The sequence below is a fragment of the Delphinapterus leucas genome, chromosome 7 (genome assembly GCF_059928025.1).
Source record: "Delphinapterus leucas isolate spDelLeu-1000000601 "Yukka" chromosome 7, BTC_Dleu_Yukka2, whole genome shotgun sequence".
Classification (NCBI taxonomy): Eukaryota; Metazoa; Chordata; class Mammalia; order Artiodactyla; family Monodontidae; genus Delphinapterus; species Delphinapterus leucas.
Genome location: NC_143135.1, coordinates 15180402 through 15197300, shown reverse-complemented (window position 1 = coordinate 15197300; position 16899 = coordinate 15180402). Strand labels below are relative to the sequence as shown.

The window sequence follows — 16899 nt, the reverse complement described above, 5'->3', positions numbered from 1 at the left end:
GAAAGGGCAGGCTTCTCCCCAGTTTTCAAGAGTCTGGACTTGAATCCAGGACTCGTGCCTGCCAGCCTGTTCTCTTCACCTGCTTCCGTCTTGTGGGCGTGTTGTCTGAATTGGAGTCTGAACCCCAGTTCTGCTCTCACCAGCTGGGCCACTGTGGGAAACTTGCTCACCTTCCCTGGGCCCCCGTGTACTCCCGGGTAACTTGAGGATAATTCACCCATTTCAGGTGATGTTGGAACAGTGCTCAGCACGGCTCCTGGCCCACACAAAGCAGTAGCAGTTATTATATTGATAATATTCCATCCAGTACCCCCTGTGTGCCCTGAGGGGACTCAGAGGAAGTGGGAGACACAGCCCTGGCTACCAAAGGCTTATATCTGGTGGAGAAGGTCTGCCAGCAATGGTAAGTGCTGAGGGCACATCCAGTGTTCCCTGGCCCTGTCCCCTCCAATCCCGGTGTGAGTATACAGTGGCTGCGGCCGCTGACTCCACACTCACCTTTCCCAGGGGCCTGGCGTCGCCTGGGATGCATTTTGAGGCCGGCCCTCAGGTGTGGCAGGTGTGGCACCCAGGCTAGGAGTCTGGACTGTGCCGTCCGGCCCTGACTCTGCTGTGTGTCCTTGAGTCTGCTGCAAGTCCCTTCCCCTCTGGACGCCAGTCTCCTTGGCTGCAGGATGAGGGTGACTCTGAGTCACTTTCTCGGGCAGTCTCCCTTTCCGGCCAGCACAGATGCACCAGCAAACCATAAGGATGGCCTGTTCCCCCCTCCACTTCATCCTGTGAGTGCCCCCTTAGGAAGTAAGCCCGAGGGGATGAGGCCAGTCCTGCAAGTTTCTTCTGATCTCCACCTGGACTCTGCTCTTTAGTTCGCAAAGCACCTCCTTTCCTATATTTTATTCCATCTCAAACCCTGGGGGAAACAGAAAAGACTGCTGCCTCTCTCCCCAGCCCCAGGCTCTCTCCAGAGGCAGGAGGATTTCCAGGGAATTAAAATCTCCACTGCAGACAATCCAGACACGTGCTGGCTGGTCCCAACAGGAGGCCAGTGGCGTGGAATCATCTTTCAGTTTTCTTCCCTTGGAGGGAAGGCAGAAGATGGGGAGGCTGGGAGGAGGCCCTGAGCCACGTGCTGGAGGCTGGGTCACGTCGGAGAACCTGGGCTCTGGCTGCCCGGGGTGATGGGGGAGGGACGCTGGGCATCTGACTGGCAGACAGCCATTGGCTGGTTCCATGGTTACCCTCCTAGATTTGGGGAGCATGATTTTCAGCCTGCTTGGAGCCCTGGCCTTCCAGATAGACCTCAGGGGGGTTCTCACCTTGAGGTCTTTGAACCTGACAGCGTAGACTCCGCCCCCCCCGCCCCCCCAGGGATGGATCAGAAGGAAAGACCGACCGGTAGGCCTCTCCTTGAGCCCACAGAATCCAAATCTCAGGGCTGGAACCTGGAAGTTCGAGGGATGAACAAACTTCCCAGGGGCTTCTCAGACTGGCTGGCTCCCTGGCCTCCACCTCCACCCAAGCTGCCTATTCCTGCCCTGGGCAGGAAGGTGGCCACGTGTGGCTGTGGTCAGTTTAGTGTTCTGATACCCCTCCTCTTCCCTGCCCCTATGGTCCCCTTTGCTCCTGCTGTAAACTTTCTGCCCCTTTGCTGGGGGTGGGGGCTGAGGGGAAAGGGCATCCTCTGTCTGGGGAGGGATGGAGATTGTGAGCGACAAACTGGATTGATGAGCCACAGGTGGTGTGGGGCGTTACTGTCAGGGATGAGCTATGTCTAAGGCAGGAGTGCCTCTCCCAGGGTCCATGGATGACATGGAACTCGAGGAATTGGTGAACTTGGGGGAGAAGATTATATCTTTGCTTTCACTAACATCTAACTGAAATCGAGCAATTCCTCCAACTATGATCACAGGCAACAAGCCATAGCTCCATCAGCTGTACTTGTAATGTTGCCATCAATATATAGAAGCAGACGCTTTCATATCACCCCAAAACTGTTGCAGATTCAATAGTTATCGAACCTATCATTGGATCTTGAATGTAATGGGTTGATAAAGAAGTATTTGCATATTACAAATGTTTTTTTAATATTCTCATAACCATATTTTAATATAATTGGTTTAACCCTATGTATTTTATTTTATGTAGGGTTGGGGGGAAGTGAGAGACCCTTGCTAAGAGCTCAGCTCTGGGATCAGGCCAGGGGACCCCTGCAGCCTGGCTGAGTGACCTGAGGCAGGCTGCTCTTCGTCTCTGAGCCTGGTTCAATCACAGGTCAGTGGGGAGCAGACCCACCTCCTAGGATTCTTGTGAGGACCTGTATGCCATTAGTTCAAGGCCAGGTATACAGTAAGAGATAGCTAGCTGCAGGCTCTGGTTGGCGTAAAGACTAACAAAAGCTTCCAGGAGGCACCGTGGAGAATAATGAGACAGACTCAGCCAGGTGAAGCAGAGGTGTTGCCGGAAGTCACCGCTTCCTGTGCCAGGCTGGGCGGGGAGAGGGCTGCCTGGAGGCTGGGGACACAGTGACACTTCCTAGCACAGGAGGAGCTGCAGAGACAGTCTACTGGCAGATCCCCCAGACCCAGGTCCCCTGGGGCTGTGGGTTCCCCCCAAAGGCCAAGGGTGCTCACTAAATGGGAAATGAATGAAAGAACATAAAAATGAAGTGTTTTCTGATATAAATTGCCACAGAATAACAGTTGGCTGGGAGGGAGCTTGTTCTTTGCTGATCCAGAGAGGCCGTGGGGTGGACACTCTCTGGATCCCATGGAAGCAGCCAGGTTGCCCACCAGCTTTTGGTGGAAGGTGCAGAGCCTTCCCAGAGGCCTTTGCAAATGGGCCATCTCAGTGCAAAGGCAGGAGGATGGAGCCATGGACCCATCCCAGGAAGTGTCAGGGATGAGCGCCTTCTGTGGCTTGAGTCCAGTCCAGGTCCATGGGGCAGGGGGCAAGGATTGTGGCAAGGGTCACTCTGGGGACCAGCAGCCCAGAGTCCCCAGGCCACACCTCTGGAGGACGGCCAGGGCAGAAGGATGGGAACCCTGCTTTGTCCCAGCAATTTCTCCAACCTTGGGCCAGGTATTTCATTTCTCTGAGCCTCAGTTTCCTCATGTATAAAACAAGAGTGCCTATCTCCTGGGGTGGTTGGGAGGATTCGATAAAATAATGTGTGTAAAATGCTTTCAGAAGTCAAAATAAATTAAGATGTTTGTCTTAGTGGGCTGCCTTGAGCGGTGGGAAGAGCAGTGGGCTTAAAATCAGGAGTTCCTGGTTCTGGCGCTGCTGTGTGACTTTGGGCCAGACCCTTCCACTCTCTGGCCCTCAGCATCCCCCAGTGTGAAAAAAGAGAGTTGGAGTCAGCCCTCACTAAGGCTTCCTTCTTTGAAGATTCTCTGACGGCAGAGGAGAGGGCTTGCGGCAGGAACACGCAGTGCCCAGACCTGGTTCTGCTCACAGACTACAGACTGTGCTTTCCCAGACGCTGCAGCCACTCTGCTTCCAGTGTGGAGGCCGGGGAAGGCTGTCATTTAGGATCCGCTACATCCACCACAGGCTCTGCCCCCAGGAGCCTAATTAGATGTTGTCCCCCATCAGCTGTGTCCATGTCCCCGTGTCCGTGCTATCACCAGGCACGCCAGGATTTCGGGCCAATTGCTTGTTTATGAGACCGTGTATCTTGGGATGAGGCCCATTAGGCACCGCCAGCTAGCAAATAAGTTCTCCCCCCTCCCCCCAGCTTGGAACCTGATGACAAGAATCATCGTTATTCTGACAAGCCTCAGCCCCAAGTCCTGACGAAGGAACACTTGCATCTTCGAGTCAGGCAAACCTGGGTCAGTTCTGGCTCTGGGGCCTTTCTAGCCCCTTGGAGACTTAGTTTCCTCTTCTGTAAAAGGGAACGATGGTTATTTATCTATTGATAATTTGCAGATCTCTTTGGAGGATCATTATAGGTAAATGCCCATAACACAATGGCTTGCAGTATTCACTGAGGCTCAATAAATGTCGGTCCCTGCCCTGTCCTCCACACACAGGCCCCCCAGCTTCTAGGCTCCCCCTGCAGCCCCACCAGGCAGTCAGCACTTGTCTCCCTTCCTGCCCGGCACGCCCTTGGTTGAGGTGGCTGTTCACACTCCTCTTTGAGTACCGGGTTATTAATTCTCAGTAGGCTCTAGTGAGTCCTTGAGGGAGGGAAGCCGCTGGTCTCCGTGCCTTGGACCCAGCCCAGTGCTGGCGCTAGCAGGTGCCTGGCGTGCACAGGAAGGAAGGAACTGGACGTACAGCCGCTCAAGTGCTTTTTCCTACACCATCTCTCCATCCACGCAGTGACCCTGGGAGTTAGATCTGAGAATGCCCATCTCACAGATGGAGAGATGGAGGCTCAGGTGGTGAGGAAGCTGGCCCACGTCTTACAGCTTGTTGGGGGCAGAGCCGGTACTGGTTGGGACCCAGGTGAGGCCGCTCCCCTGGGACCCCCTGAGGCTCTTCCCTGCACCACAGCGCCCTCACCTGGCCAGAGTGCTGACAAGACGTTTCTCGGCTCCCTCCAGCCCAGATCTACATTTGCTTCCTCCGATGGGGGCTTCTCCATCGCCCCTGTCCACCTGCCTTCTTTTCTCTCTTTCCAGAAAGCATGCCCGGGGCCTGGGGGCGGTGAAAGTAAAAGGAGTGATTTATGAACTGAGCTGTGCTTCTTAATCAGAGAACCCCTCCTGGGCCTGCTCTATGCAGATGGGACTGAGCCGCCATCTGGGGCAGTGGGATTGACAAGATTAATAAAGCTGTCTGGCCCAGGCAGGGGCCTGCAGAGGAGAATACAGCAGTGCTGCGTGACCTCACACCGTCTCTGCCCCTCTCTGGGCCTCAGGGCTCCCATCTGTCAAGGGATGGCAGGATGGGGTCATCCCCCAAAGGCCTCCAGCTGGCATGGGGGAGGATGCTAGCCAGCTCCCTGGGACACTGCCTGGTCGCCTGATTCAGGGCAGAGCAGCACTGGGTTGGAAACTTTGGAGACTGGGGCATAGCACCCCCTCTTTCTGGCGTCCTCTCTCTTGTGCCATGTCCATGGATCAATGTCTTATCAGGTGCTCTGGTTTGGAGTCTAGCAGACTGAGGCCTGATTCATGGCCAGGTGGTCTTACTAACCATATGAATGAATCCAGGCCAGTTAATTATATTCACTGAGCCTCAGTTTCCTCATCTGTAAAATGGGATAATAATGATACCTACCTCCTAGGTGAAGATTAAATAAGAGGATGCAGGAGAAATGCTTAGCAGAGTCTGGTACATGGTAAAGGCTCGATACTACTAGTTATTATTAGGCTCAATTATCACAAAATTGGAGCAACTAATTTGACTTTGGGGCCATTTAAAGGAAAGATATTTATATCCATCCTGACCAAGCCAGATGTCCATGGTCCGCCCCACGCCCGCCTCCACTGATAACCAGTGAACATGGTTTGGGCTTCCACCTATTCTCAATATATGAGGATGCTGATAATAATAACTCCCCATGGGAACAGTGTTTCCAAGTGTCTTCCAAGAGTTTTCACATCATATAGCTTCATTTCATGAATTCTTACAAACACCTTTGGCTTCAAAACTGAGAATCACAGTTTTCATAGGAGCACCTAGAGTCTCAGGGAGAGTAGTGACTTTCTGAAGGTCTCCAGGGTGCTGGCCAAGGCAGGTGCCGTCCCAGGCTGTGCAGAAGCAGTGGTGATGGCTGAGCAGGCAGGCATCTCCCAGGCCATCCTTTCCCAGCTTCCCCTTAGTGCAGATCTTCATTGGGTGAGAAAACAATCAGGGAGGGGGCATCCTGGTGAAGAGGAGGTGAGGAGACGCTGGAGATTCACACGGAGCTCAGCACCTCCTCCCCGCCCCCAGGTGAGCCTTCTGCATCACCCAGGCATCTCATCCCAGTCTCAGTGTCCAGAGGAAGGTGGTTTGTGTCACACTCAAGATGACCACCAGCCTGAGATGCTGGGCAGAGGATGGTGCTTTTGGGGCACCAGGGCTGGGACGGGGCAGGGGAAGAATGGGGGTAAGAGAAAACTATGACCCCCTCCCTGCTTCCCTGAACCCTGGGGCTGGGGTGCATCTCCTGAACTAGACATTGGGGCTTCCATTCCTTAGGCCACAGAAACCCGAGCTCTAGGAAGGACCCTGAGTTGGCTTCATCTTGCCCTGTAAGCCATCCCTGGATAGAGTTCCAGCCCAGAGCTCCTTGGGCCTTGCCTAGACCCCGGGGGCTTCTCCCCCCAGATGCCCACCCAGGTGGCAGTGTCCTGCCTGGTAGTGACAGTGTCCTCCCTTCCCCACACCCCCGGGGTCAATTTCAGGGGATCTGTCACTGTTCAGATGGGGCTGGGCTTCTGCCTTCTTCCCCACTCCTGGCCCCCAACACAGTTTTTCTAACATCTCGCCTGGAGTTTTAGAAAGAGCCTCGAATCTCAAGAGGATGCAACAGCTTTGCCACAGTTAAGCCTCAGTTTCCTTCCATAAAATGGGGCAATAGTCCACCTTGCAGATCTGTCTTGAGGATTCACCATAATCATGTGGGTGAAGGCAGCCCTTTCCATGAAAGCTGGCTTTGATTCTGACTGCTGGGTGTGGATTCTTGGTCCATCACTTACTAGCTGTGTGATGAAGGACAAGTCACTTCCTTCTCCAGGTCTCGGTTTCCCCATTGTAAAATGGAGGTGATGGTATGATATCTACTTCCTAGGGTTGTTCTTGGCATTTAATGAGCTCATGCATGTAAGCATATAGCCCAAAGCCATACAGCAGATACCGAGGCAGGCAGCTGAGGAACTTGCCACGTGTGTACGTTTAGGCTAAGCAGGAGTGGGGTACTCTCCTGTTTAGGAGCGGAAATGTCCTCTAGCCCAGTGTTTGAGCAGCAGCCGGCTACGGAATTCCCCACACGTGACAGAACAGGAGTCTCCATCTGGGCCCGTTTGACTGCTGAAATCACGCCTCAGAGAGCTCTCAGGAGGGCCCCTTCTCCTGCCTTTCCCCACCTCTGCCCATCCCCACCTCTACGCTCCCTCCAAACTTACTCCCCTGCACTGTCCCCTTCCCGGTGAAAACTCCCTAACTGCCCCCAGTGGAGTTACACCAGTGGGGAGTTTGTCCTCCTGCCTGTGGGCCCCCAGCCCTATTATCATCCCTTCCCTTGCCTCCCCCAATCTCCTACCCCCACTGCCACCCAAGTGTTGAGTTCGTGCTTCTTTGTATCTCCATTTCCTAACACAGCACCCAGCGCAAAGTAGGAGTTGCTGAGCAGATGGGTGGATGGATGGATGGAGGGAGGGATGGATGGAGGGTTGGAGGGAAGGATGGAGGGATGGAGGGAGGGAGGGAGAGGAATCTTTCACCTACCGCCCCTCATCCCCACCACTGATGAGAATGGGAAGAAATCTGAACAGGTACCCAAGACGCAGAAATTCCCCCTTCCTGCCCATGGGAAGGCCCACTGCGGCCCAAGCTCCCCCAGACCTCAGGTTTTCCCTGGAAATGTCCTCTAGCCCAGTGTTTGAGCAGCAGCCGGCTATGGAATTCCCCACACATGTGACAGAACAGGAGTCTCCATCTGGGCCCGTTTGACTGCTGAAATCACACCCCCATTCCCACTGCTGGGAGCTGGCAGTGGAAATGAGGAAAGGAGCCTTCTGGCAAATCCTTATGCAAAGCCTAAGGCACCCTTTCCAGCATCAAATTTCTCTCCCCTGGGAGTCAGAGTTTCTGGGGAGGGTGTTTGATTTACGGCGCTCTGCCAGCACTCCCTCTGCTGAGGCATCAGTGCAGATGCCCAGGGGGCATCCAGGGGGCATCCAGTTGTACGGGCCACCACACCCACCCTCTTCTCCCCGTTCATCAGCCACATGCAGTAGCGTGTCAGCAGAGCTGAAGCCCGTGCCAGAAACCACAAGTCTCTTGAAGATGTGGTTCCCCATGCGGCCCCAGCAAGGGCACCCGGGAGCTGCCATCTGGGCAGAAGGCGGGCATGGAGTGCGGGCCTCCGCAGCTGGAGTGCCCCAGGTGCTGAGAGCTTTTCATTAGCGCTAACGGGCCCAGATCAGCAAGGCACTGGCCCAGAACGTGCGTGTCCGAAGGGGGGTCAGGTGTTCATAAGCAGCTTCTTCTTTTTTTTTTTTTTTTTTGCGGTACGCGGGCCTCTCACCATTGCAGCCTCTCCCACCGCGGAGCACAGGTTCCGGACACGCAGGCTCAGCGGCCATGGCTTATGGGCCCAGCCGCTCCGCGGCATGTGGGATCTTCCCGGACCAGGGCACGAACCCGCGTCCCCTGCATCGGCAGGCGGACTCTCAACCACTGCGCCACCAGGGAAGCCCCACAAGCAGCTTCTTGAATGGGGCTGCTCCTTATAGGCTTCCTAGAATAATTGAATATTCTCTCTTACAGGACAAGCTGGGCCAATAACGGAAATATACAGGAACCCCTCTGACCAAGAGACTGTCCCGCTGACATCAGAACTGCCCAGGTGACAAGTCAGCAATTGCTCCCCCCTTCCCCGTCCCTGTGCACCCCTGTGCCATCCCCTGATACCGTCCTGTCTTCCCAGCAGACCTTTCTCAGTCTGTCTGTCTGTCCCTTCCCGTATCTCTTCTTCTGTCTCTTTCCCTGTCTCTCTCTCTCCTTCAGTCTTTCTCCATCTTTCCCTCTCTTTCTGACTTTGTCTGTTTCTCTGATTTGCTGAGTCTCTACCGTTCTGTGTCTGTTTTCTCTTTTCCCACTCTTCCTGCATTTATTCATTCATTCAGACATAGGAATTGAGGACCCACATGTGCCAGGCACTGCTCTAGACACTAAGAATATGGCAGTGAACAAAGCAAGTCCATGCCTTTCTTTTTTTTGTTTTTTTTTTGCGGTACGCGGGCCTCTCACTGTTGCGGCCTCTCCCGTTGCGGAGCACAGGCTCCAGACGCGCAGGCTCAGCGGCCATGGCTCATGGGCCTAGCCGCTCCGCGGCATGTGGGATCTTCCCGGACCGGGGCACGAACCCATGTCCCCTGCATCGGCAGGCGGACTCTCAACCACTGCGCCACCAGGGAAGCGCAAGTCCATGCCTTTCTAAGCATACATTCTAACAAGAGAAGGTGTGTGCTACCAAAATAAATAAGTAAAATATTGAGTGTGGAGAGTAGCTACCGGGCAATGGCCTGGGCTTCAAGAAACAGGGCTCCAGGCCCAGATCCCTCACTAATTGGTTTTGTAACTTGGCCACTCTCCCCTTCCCTTTCACAGCCTTGGTTTTCCCATTTCCATGGTGAGGGTGTTGGGCCAGATCAGTGCTGCTCTACCTTTTCATGGCCAAGAACTTCTTTTATTGAAATGCTGGTGACATAAGTTATACAAGGGCTGGATTCTAAATCAGTGCTTACAGAAACAGTAGTGTCACGTAAAAGTTCCCCTTAAAGCCCTTAAACACCTGACTTTGTTATACATGAAACAGTCAGTGGCATCCGGGGGTCACGTTGAATGATAAAGCACCCATCTGTAAGCACCAACCCTCAGAGGCCAGGGGCGGGGCGGGGGGGCGGGTTGCTGTGAAGGGCACAGGTGTCTCGAGACCATGAGAGCCATGGCAGCAAGTCCACGGCTCCCACCCAGGCTCACCCTGGGGCAGGCGCCCACATGGAAGGGCAGCTGGACCCACAGCACCTGAACTGCTTTCCCAGCATGCTTTCCCTGCGCCTGTGGGATTTGAATTCACACGAGGGCAAGTTTGCCTGTGATGCTGACTCCTGCATTTCCTCTCTCTGGGCCTCAAGATTTAAAGGATTTTATCGGTCAAACAGCACTGCCTTTTACCAAGTCATCATTTATGAAGTATACCTTTCTCCCTATTTCATGTACTGCCGAGTTGCACATACCTAGCAGTTAGAGCTTCTGAACAACATGACAAATAGGGTTCCCACCCTGGAGTGGTTTAATGGCTCCAAAACCCAAGACACTTGCCCCTTGAGCCAGGCGTTGCGGAGGGGATGATTTGTGAGGTGTTACTTGAAATCCTGAAAATGACTTTAGGAGATTGCTAGCCTCGGGGAACCCAGTATGAAAACCACTGACCACACTCCTCCTCCCTGAGCGGAAATCCTCCGGATCAGAGTCCTTCCCTCTCAGGGTCTGAGAGAGCAGGGCAAGGAGGCAAGGGGAGGAACCGCCGTGTGTCAGGCCTGGCGTGAGAAGCCCTACATACGTTATTTATCATTTAATCCTCAGTCCTCTGATTTTCTGAGCAGGTCAGCATTCCTGGCCCCATTCTGCAGACACGAAAGCAAAGACCCAGGGAGCTTACGTGACTTGTCCACTGGCCCCGGGGCTAGAAGGAGGTGGAGCCAGGACCCGTGTGACCCTGCAGCCCCACTGTCACTGCCACCCTCCGCTCCGGGACTCTGTGGGCTCCGTGGAATGGGGAAACCTCAGTGGGCCTTTCACCCCTGGCCCCAGGGAGGGCATGGCCTTTCCATTTAGCAGAGATCCGCCCCCTCCGTCTCCTTCATAAGTGCCTTTCGAACATCTTTTCTGAGGAACAGCCAAGCCTTTGTACCTCCATGGTCTGCAGTTTCTTCTCAATCCGCCTTACAGAGACTATGTTCCACTCTCCTTAGAAGTAAATTAGGGCACTGCGTGGTGATGGGCTTAGCGTCCAAAAGGCTCCGTGGGTGGGTGGAGCCAACACCCAGATCCAGGCAGCGATTGGAGGTGCCATGTGTCTGTCACTTTTGTCTGGCCAATTGGCCGTGGAGGTGTGTCCCCACATTCAGGAGCCCCTGTGGCTGGTGGAGCTAGCAGTTGTTGGTCTTTTGATTTTAGCCTGGCCGTGGGCGATGACGCAGGAGGCCGTCTCTCTGGCCACTGGGAAATAAAATGGCATAAGAGGTGTGAAGACGAGCCTGAATTTTGGAGGAAAATGGATGAATGGGGCGAGGGAATTAGCATTCATTGAAAATGATGATGTGGCTCCGGATTAAGACAGACATGGGTTCAAATCCTGGTTCAGGCACTTCTATGCTGTGTGACCTAAGACAAGTGATTCCATCTCTCTGAAGCTCAATTCCCTCGCCTGAACAAAGGGAAATGACATTACCTAAATCCAGGAGCCTTACGAGGATTCAATGAGATTGTGCATGTTCCTTGGCACATAGTAAGAGCTCAAGGGCAGCCAGCTGCCATACACCAAGCTCTGTTCTCAGTATTTTCCATACATTATGAGAAAGGCATTATTTTTTATACTAATTTTAAAGAAAAGGAAACTCGGATGTATACAGTTCAAGAACTTACCCCAGGCCACCAGCTAAGCAACTGGGATGTGATCCTCTGTCAGGCTGCAAAGCCCTCTGTCCGCTCTGCACCCTGCCCTGGAGCTGACGCCTGGGCTTCCCTGTCTCCATCCACCCTCCAGCTCACATCATCTCTTTTTCTACCTGCTTCACCTTTGAGGTTGTCAGAGGCTCTTCCCAGGAGACACATCACCTTTTATTGCACTCGTCTGGGAGCCCAGCACTCCATAAGCCACCCATTAGATGTAATCTCTAATGAATGTGGTACATAATAAATACAGGTAGCCCGTTTATGAGCTGCCATATTTATTATGCCCCTTAAATGCCAGAGAGCCAGAGCCAGCTGAAGCCGGATCAGACCCTGGAGAACAGCTTTGCCTGGGCCCCCAGAGCCTGGCCCCCCTGCAGACTTCTCAGCATCTCACTGGGGCCGCCCCTCCTGCCCTCTAAAAGCCCACCCAAGTCAGAGCCTGATGGCAGGAACTGACAGCCCATCAAACTCCATCTCCATCGTTCTGCAGATGAAGGCACTGAGGCCAGAGAGAGGAAGTGACTTGCAGAGCTGGAGCTTGGGGCTCCAGACTCCCAGTCCAGTGCTCTTTCTGCCCTGCTGTCTGCCTGAACAGTGGTCCCTGGACCAGGTGGAGCACAGGATCTGAAGTGAGCTGAGGGGCATGCTTACAAGCTCCAGGATGTTGGGCACCTTCACCTCCCTGAGGCTCAGTGTCCTCATCTGTAAAATGGGCACAGTGCTTCCTGCCTCATGCGGTTGTTGAAAGATTCAGGACAGTCACTTCATGGAGCTGGAGCGTGGCTGGCAAAGAGTCGGTACTCAATGAATGTTCTTTCCTGTCCTCTTCCCCCTTTCCAAGGACGACAGGGTCTCAGCAGGTGTATGGAGTTGCATCAGCCAAGTGCCCAAGGGAGAGGGGGTCAGCATGCCGTGCCTAGGGTGCAAGTCTTTGCCCTGGGGTCCTGATCTCATGGTCAGTGACTATGTCATAGCCCTATGACTGTAAAGTTAGGTGTGTTCCTAGTAAGAGCTGTTCGCCCCACTCTGAACCAGGTGCCGTGGAGAGCCCTGACATAGGACGTCTCATTTAATCCTCACAACGCACCAGGATGCAGGTCCTAAATGCCCACTTTCAGATGAAGAAGCTGCGGCCCAAGATGTTAAGTCACTTACCAAAGACACAGAGGTAGAGAGGTGTGACGAGCCAGGATTGGAGCCCAGGTATGTCTGGCTTCAGAGCCCATGCTTGGAACTGCCATGTTTAGATGCAGGTTAGTTGCTGCTTCTAGAAGGTCAGAGATGGAGGAGATAGCGGCGGGCTGGTGGCTTGGTGTGGGGACCTGTTCTGGAGGAAGAGAGCCTGGGCTTGGGCATGATGCAAGAGACAAGGATGACCCACCATCAAGGATAATGGTTTAACAACTGGTGGGCGTGGCATGGACCAAGAGATGCTAGCTAAACAGGCCCACCATACCTATGGGTCCCCACTGAATCTCAGCCCTCCACTGGCTGCTGGGAGGATGGGGCCTGGAACAAGGGAAGGGGTAGGTCCTCCTGGGTCTGCCCATCCTCTCCCCATGGCTGTCAGGAAGAAAGTGTAGAAATATTGAACATATGACCGTGACTTGTGCACCTTGAGGGATGACTTGCGATAGCAGATGCCGTCTGCTTCCCCCGGGCATGGGGCAGGGCTACATCTTGTTTTCAAGCCCCAGTGCCTGGCATCCAGTCGTTGCACAATAAATGTTTGTTGAGTAGAATTGTATTCAGTGACCCGCTACCATGGGCATACTCTTAGGTAGGGACAGGGAGACTCCAGGGGGAGGTGGGATGCTCTAAGTCTCACGATAGAGGTAGTCAGGGCAGGGGAGCATCTGGGGGCCTGGGGCCCCAGGAGGTGCCTGCAGCTCTTTCCCTGCAACACCCCTCCTCACTGGACTGGTCCTTCGAGTCGGAGGGTATGTGGGGTAGTAGGTAGTTTGTCGGACCTGGGTTCTAATCCCGCTCTAGGACCTTAGCAAGTCCCTCAAGGCCCTGAGCCTTAGTGTCTCATCTACCAAATAGGAGGCTCATGTCTGCAATCAAGTAACATCATGATGTCACACCTCTGAGCACGTGCCACACTGAGTACCTGCTAAGCATATTTCTGCATTATTTCAGTTAATCCTCCCAACACTGTGGGGAGGAAGCGTCTGTTTTTAATCTCCATTTTCAAGTTGGAGAGAGCAACAGTCAGAGAGGTGGAGTAATTTGCCCAAGACCACACAGCAAATGAATGGTAGAGACAGGGCTTGAACCCGGGCAGGCTAGCTCTCGAGTTCTCACTCCTAACTCTGGCCTCACAGGGCAAAGCACCAGGCCTGTGATAAGGAGGTGGTTATCAGCTGCCCTCTTCCCCCATCGGCTACAAGGGCAGGCTGGCCACTGGGACACCCCAAGGAGAAGGAGAGGAGGGAGGGGCAGGAGATCTGTTCGGATGGGGTCCCCCAGTGGGAAGGCTGAGAGGGCCTTGCTGTTTTGTAGGGGGAGCACCATGGAAGGCGACTGTCTGAGCTGCATGAAGTATCTGATGTTTGTATTCAATTTCTTCATATTTGTAAGTATTCCTGGAACATTCCCAGGGTCTCCCCAGGCCTCTGCGGGGTGGGCAGGACTGACTGCGGCTTGAAAGTCACATGGGGCTGAGTCCCAGGAACAGGAACGGGGGCCAGTGCTAGAAGCAGCTCTACCTGCCCAGCTGGGGGCTCACGGCGGGGAGGCCCCCAGCAGTGCCCACCCCACTCGTAGCGCCCACCATCACAGGAGAGATGTTTTGCACAGCCCCTGGGATGATGCTTCAGCTATTCTAAAAAAGAAAAGATAGGGGCCTCAGTCCTGGCTACTATCTTGAAATCTGACCCCTGGTAGGGAGTTGGGGGGGGGAGGATGGGGGTGATCAGAGGGCAGCAGGGAGCCCCACCCAGCCCTGACCCCCCAGAGCAGTTATGCGCAGCAGAGCTGGATGGGCGGAGCTGATGGAGCCACCTGATGAAATCTGAAACCTCTCTGGGACCAAGAGACCTGGGTTCAAAGCCCAGCTCTGCATCTCTCCAGCTGTGGTCTGAAACACATTTCACCCCTCTGAACCTCAGTATCTTCATCCTTTAATCTCCTCCCTCAGCAGGTTTTTTGCAAATGAAGCAAGATTAGTTTAGGAAGTGCCTGGAATGTGTCAGCTCCATCCCCATCCAACCTATGGATTCTATGCGTGAAAGAACAGAGGCCCTGGGGGCTCAGGTGGCCAGCCCAGCGCCCTGTAGCACAGCTCACCTGCTCTGCTCAGACCCATGGCCTCTCCCAGGAGCAGAGCCACGCTCATCGTGTGACCCCACCTCAACCTTTGACCTTAGTGCAGCCAAGACCTCGATGAGTAAACATCTACTGATGTCCCCCAGGGCAGGGTCACTAGGCAAGAGAGGCCTCTTCTGGTCAAGACTGACTCTTGTCCTTCTGTCTGTCACCATCTATTTTTTGTACATTTCAGCAACTCTCCTGGATTCCCTCCCCTGCTCCTAATCCTGAAGAGCAGGGAGCCCCACAGACTTGAATTCTAGACCCAACTTCCAAGCTGGGTGGCCCTGGGCAGCCCCAGTGTCCCTAGGTGAAATGGGGCTGAGTCATCCTGGGCCGCCCAGTTCATGCCTGAGCCCCGCCCTTGAAGCAGAACTCAGCACACAATTATTAAAGCCCCAAACCTCCAACAGCTATGAGGAGGTTTCCCTGGAGGTTTGTGGGGAGACCAAGGAGAAAGGCGTTGGGCAGCAGACAGCGAAAATGTAGATTCTGTCGTTCACTGTCCCGGGGTCCCTCAGGCCTCTCTGCCTCCCCCGTCCCACCACCGCACCTGAAAATATCGCCTCTTGCCCCAAACCATCCAGCTCTTCCCCCAGCTTACAGAGCCCCCAGCCAAGCCAAAGCTCAGCAGTTTTCTGTCATTCCTCAGGTCCTCCCACGACACGGGGATTTCAAACACTTCCCAGCCTTTAAAATCTGATGATGCCAAACGGTTTCTGCTGCAACAGGTCTGTTTCCAATGCTGGTCTGTGCCCAAGACCAGTGGAACAGATGTTTACTGAACCCTGCTAAACACCTTCACGTCCGTTCTGTCCTTTCTTCTTATTCGGGGCCACCTTGGGAGGTGGGAAACAGTATCTTCTTTTAACCACGGGGAAGCCAAGGTTCAGAGAGGTTAAGCCACTTACCCAAGGTCACACAGCTAATAAGTGGTACAGCCCTTTCTCTGGACTAAGCTGCCTCTCTCCAAAGATAAGTAAGGCATGGAGACGAGGGCCATGGAGATGAAGACATAAAAAGAATGTGATGTGAGAGTGGTGACCCCAACCCAACTGAGAGCTCCTGTTGAGGACAAAGAGGGTGGCTTTTGTCTGTGTTTTCCCAGCATAGGTGTCAGAGCATGTTCATGGATTTGGCGAGGGTCCTTGGGGCTGGAGTCAGGGAGGCCTGGGGTTCAGCCGTGGCTCTGCCGTGAACTTGCTGTGTGACCTTCAGTAAGTTCGTTGGTCCCCTCTGGGGCTCAGTGTGGAATCAGAAGGTTGGACTGAATGACCTCATTACCCAGCAGCTCTAACATTTAAGGAGAATATAAAAGTGGTGGATAAACTCTACATGACATGGTTCTCAGCAGCCCGAGGCGGGGCGTGGGTCAGAGACTAGGTGTGGAGGTTGCGTGACACGCCGCAGCTCAGGGTACGTAGGGAAATCCAGAGCAGAGGGAAACACTGCCAGGACATTGACTCGAGCAGCAAATGGAGTTTGTGCCCAGTCCACCGGGCACTCAGCGCCTCCGCCCCTGGGCCTCACTCAGGGAAATGGCGTGTGTGTGTGGAGTGTCTAACCTCCATGTCTGCCTGTTTCTTCTCCCCTCTCCTGACTGGCCCCGGGGAGCAGCTGGGTGGGGCCTGCCTGCTGGGCATCGGCATCTGGGTCATGGTGGACCCCACCGGCTTCCGGGAGATCGTGGCCGCCAACCCCCTACTCATCACGGGCGCCTACATCCTCTTGGCCATGGGGGGCCTGCTTTTTCTGCTCGGCTTCCTGGGCTGCTGCGGGGCCGTCCGGGAGAACAAGTGTCTGCTGCTGTTGGTGAGTACCCCATCCTCCACCCCACCCATGGGTGCCCCGGGCTGGGTGTTGGGGGCCCTGTGTCCACACTACGGGGGACTCACACTGAGGTCTGAGCCGAGTAGGCCATCCTCCAGGAGTGGGAGGACCACCAGCCCTTCCTACATGCATCTGAGCTTGGACCCGTGCCTGCCGTGTGGGTGAGCTGCTCCCCCGTGGACAGCGGCCTTGGACTCCAGGTCTGAACAGCCAGGCTTCTCCAAGGCAGGGTCAGCTGAGAACGCTGACTCGTGATGCTTTCTACTTGCTTGTAAGACCTCGAATATATAACTCTGTGGTAAGAGAGCTAAGATAGCTATCAGATAAATCATTCAGCTTTCGCAGTTCCACTTCTAGAATAGAAATGATATGGCCTCTGAAGGGCCTTTATTCATTAAATAAACAGTCCTTGACCCA

General features: G+C 54.3%; 1 protein-coding gene across 1 annotated transcript in view; it reads left to right on the top strand.

Moving 5' to 3' along the window:
- The window catches only part of TSPAN18 (tetraspanin 18), a 182209-nt gene that overhangs the window by 145101 nt on the left and 20209 nt on the right, over positions 1–16899 (top strand). Inside the window, exons 4-6 of the mRNA XM_022592188.3 lie at positions 8428–8506; positions 13846–13918; positions 16270–16464. Coding sequence (XP_022447896.1) covers positions 13856–13918; positions 16270–16464 — 258 coding nt within the window. The 5' untranslated portion in view covers positions 8428–8506; positions 13846–13855. The remainder of the gene's footprint in view (positions 1–8427; positions 8507–13845; positions 13919–16269; positions 16465–16899) is intronic.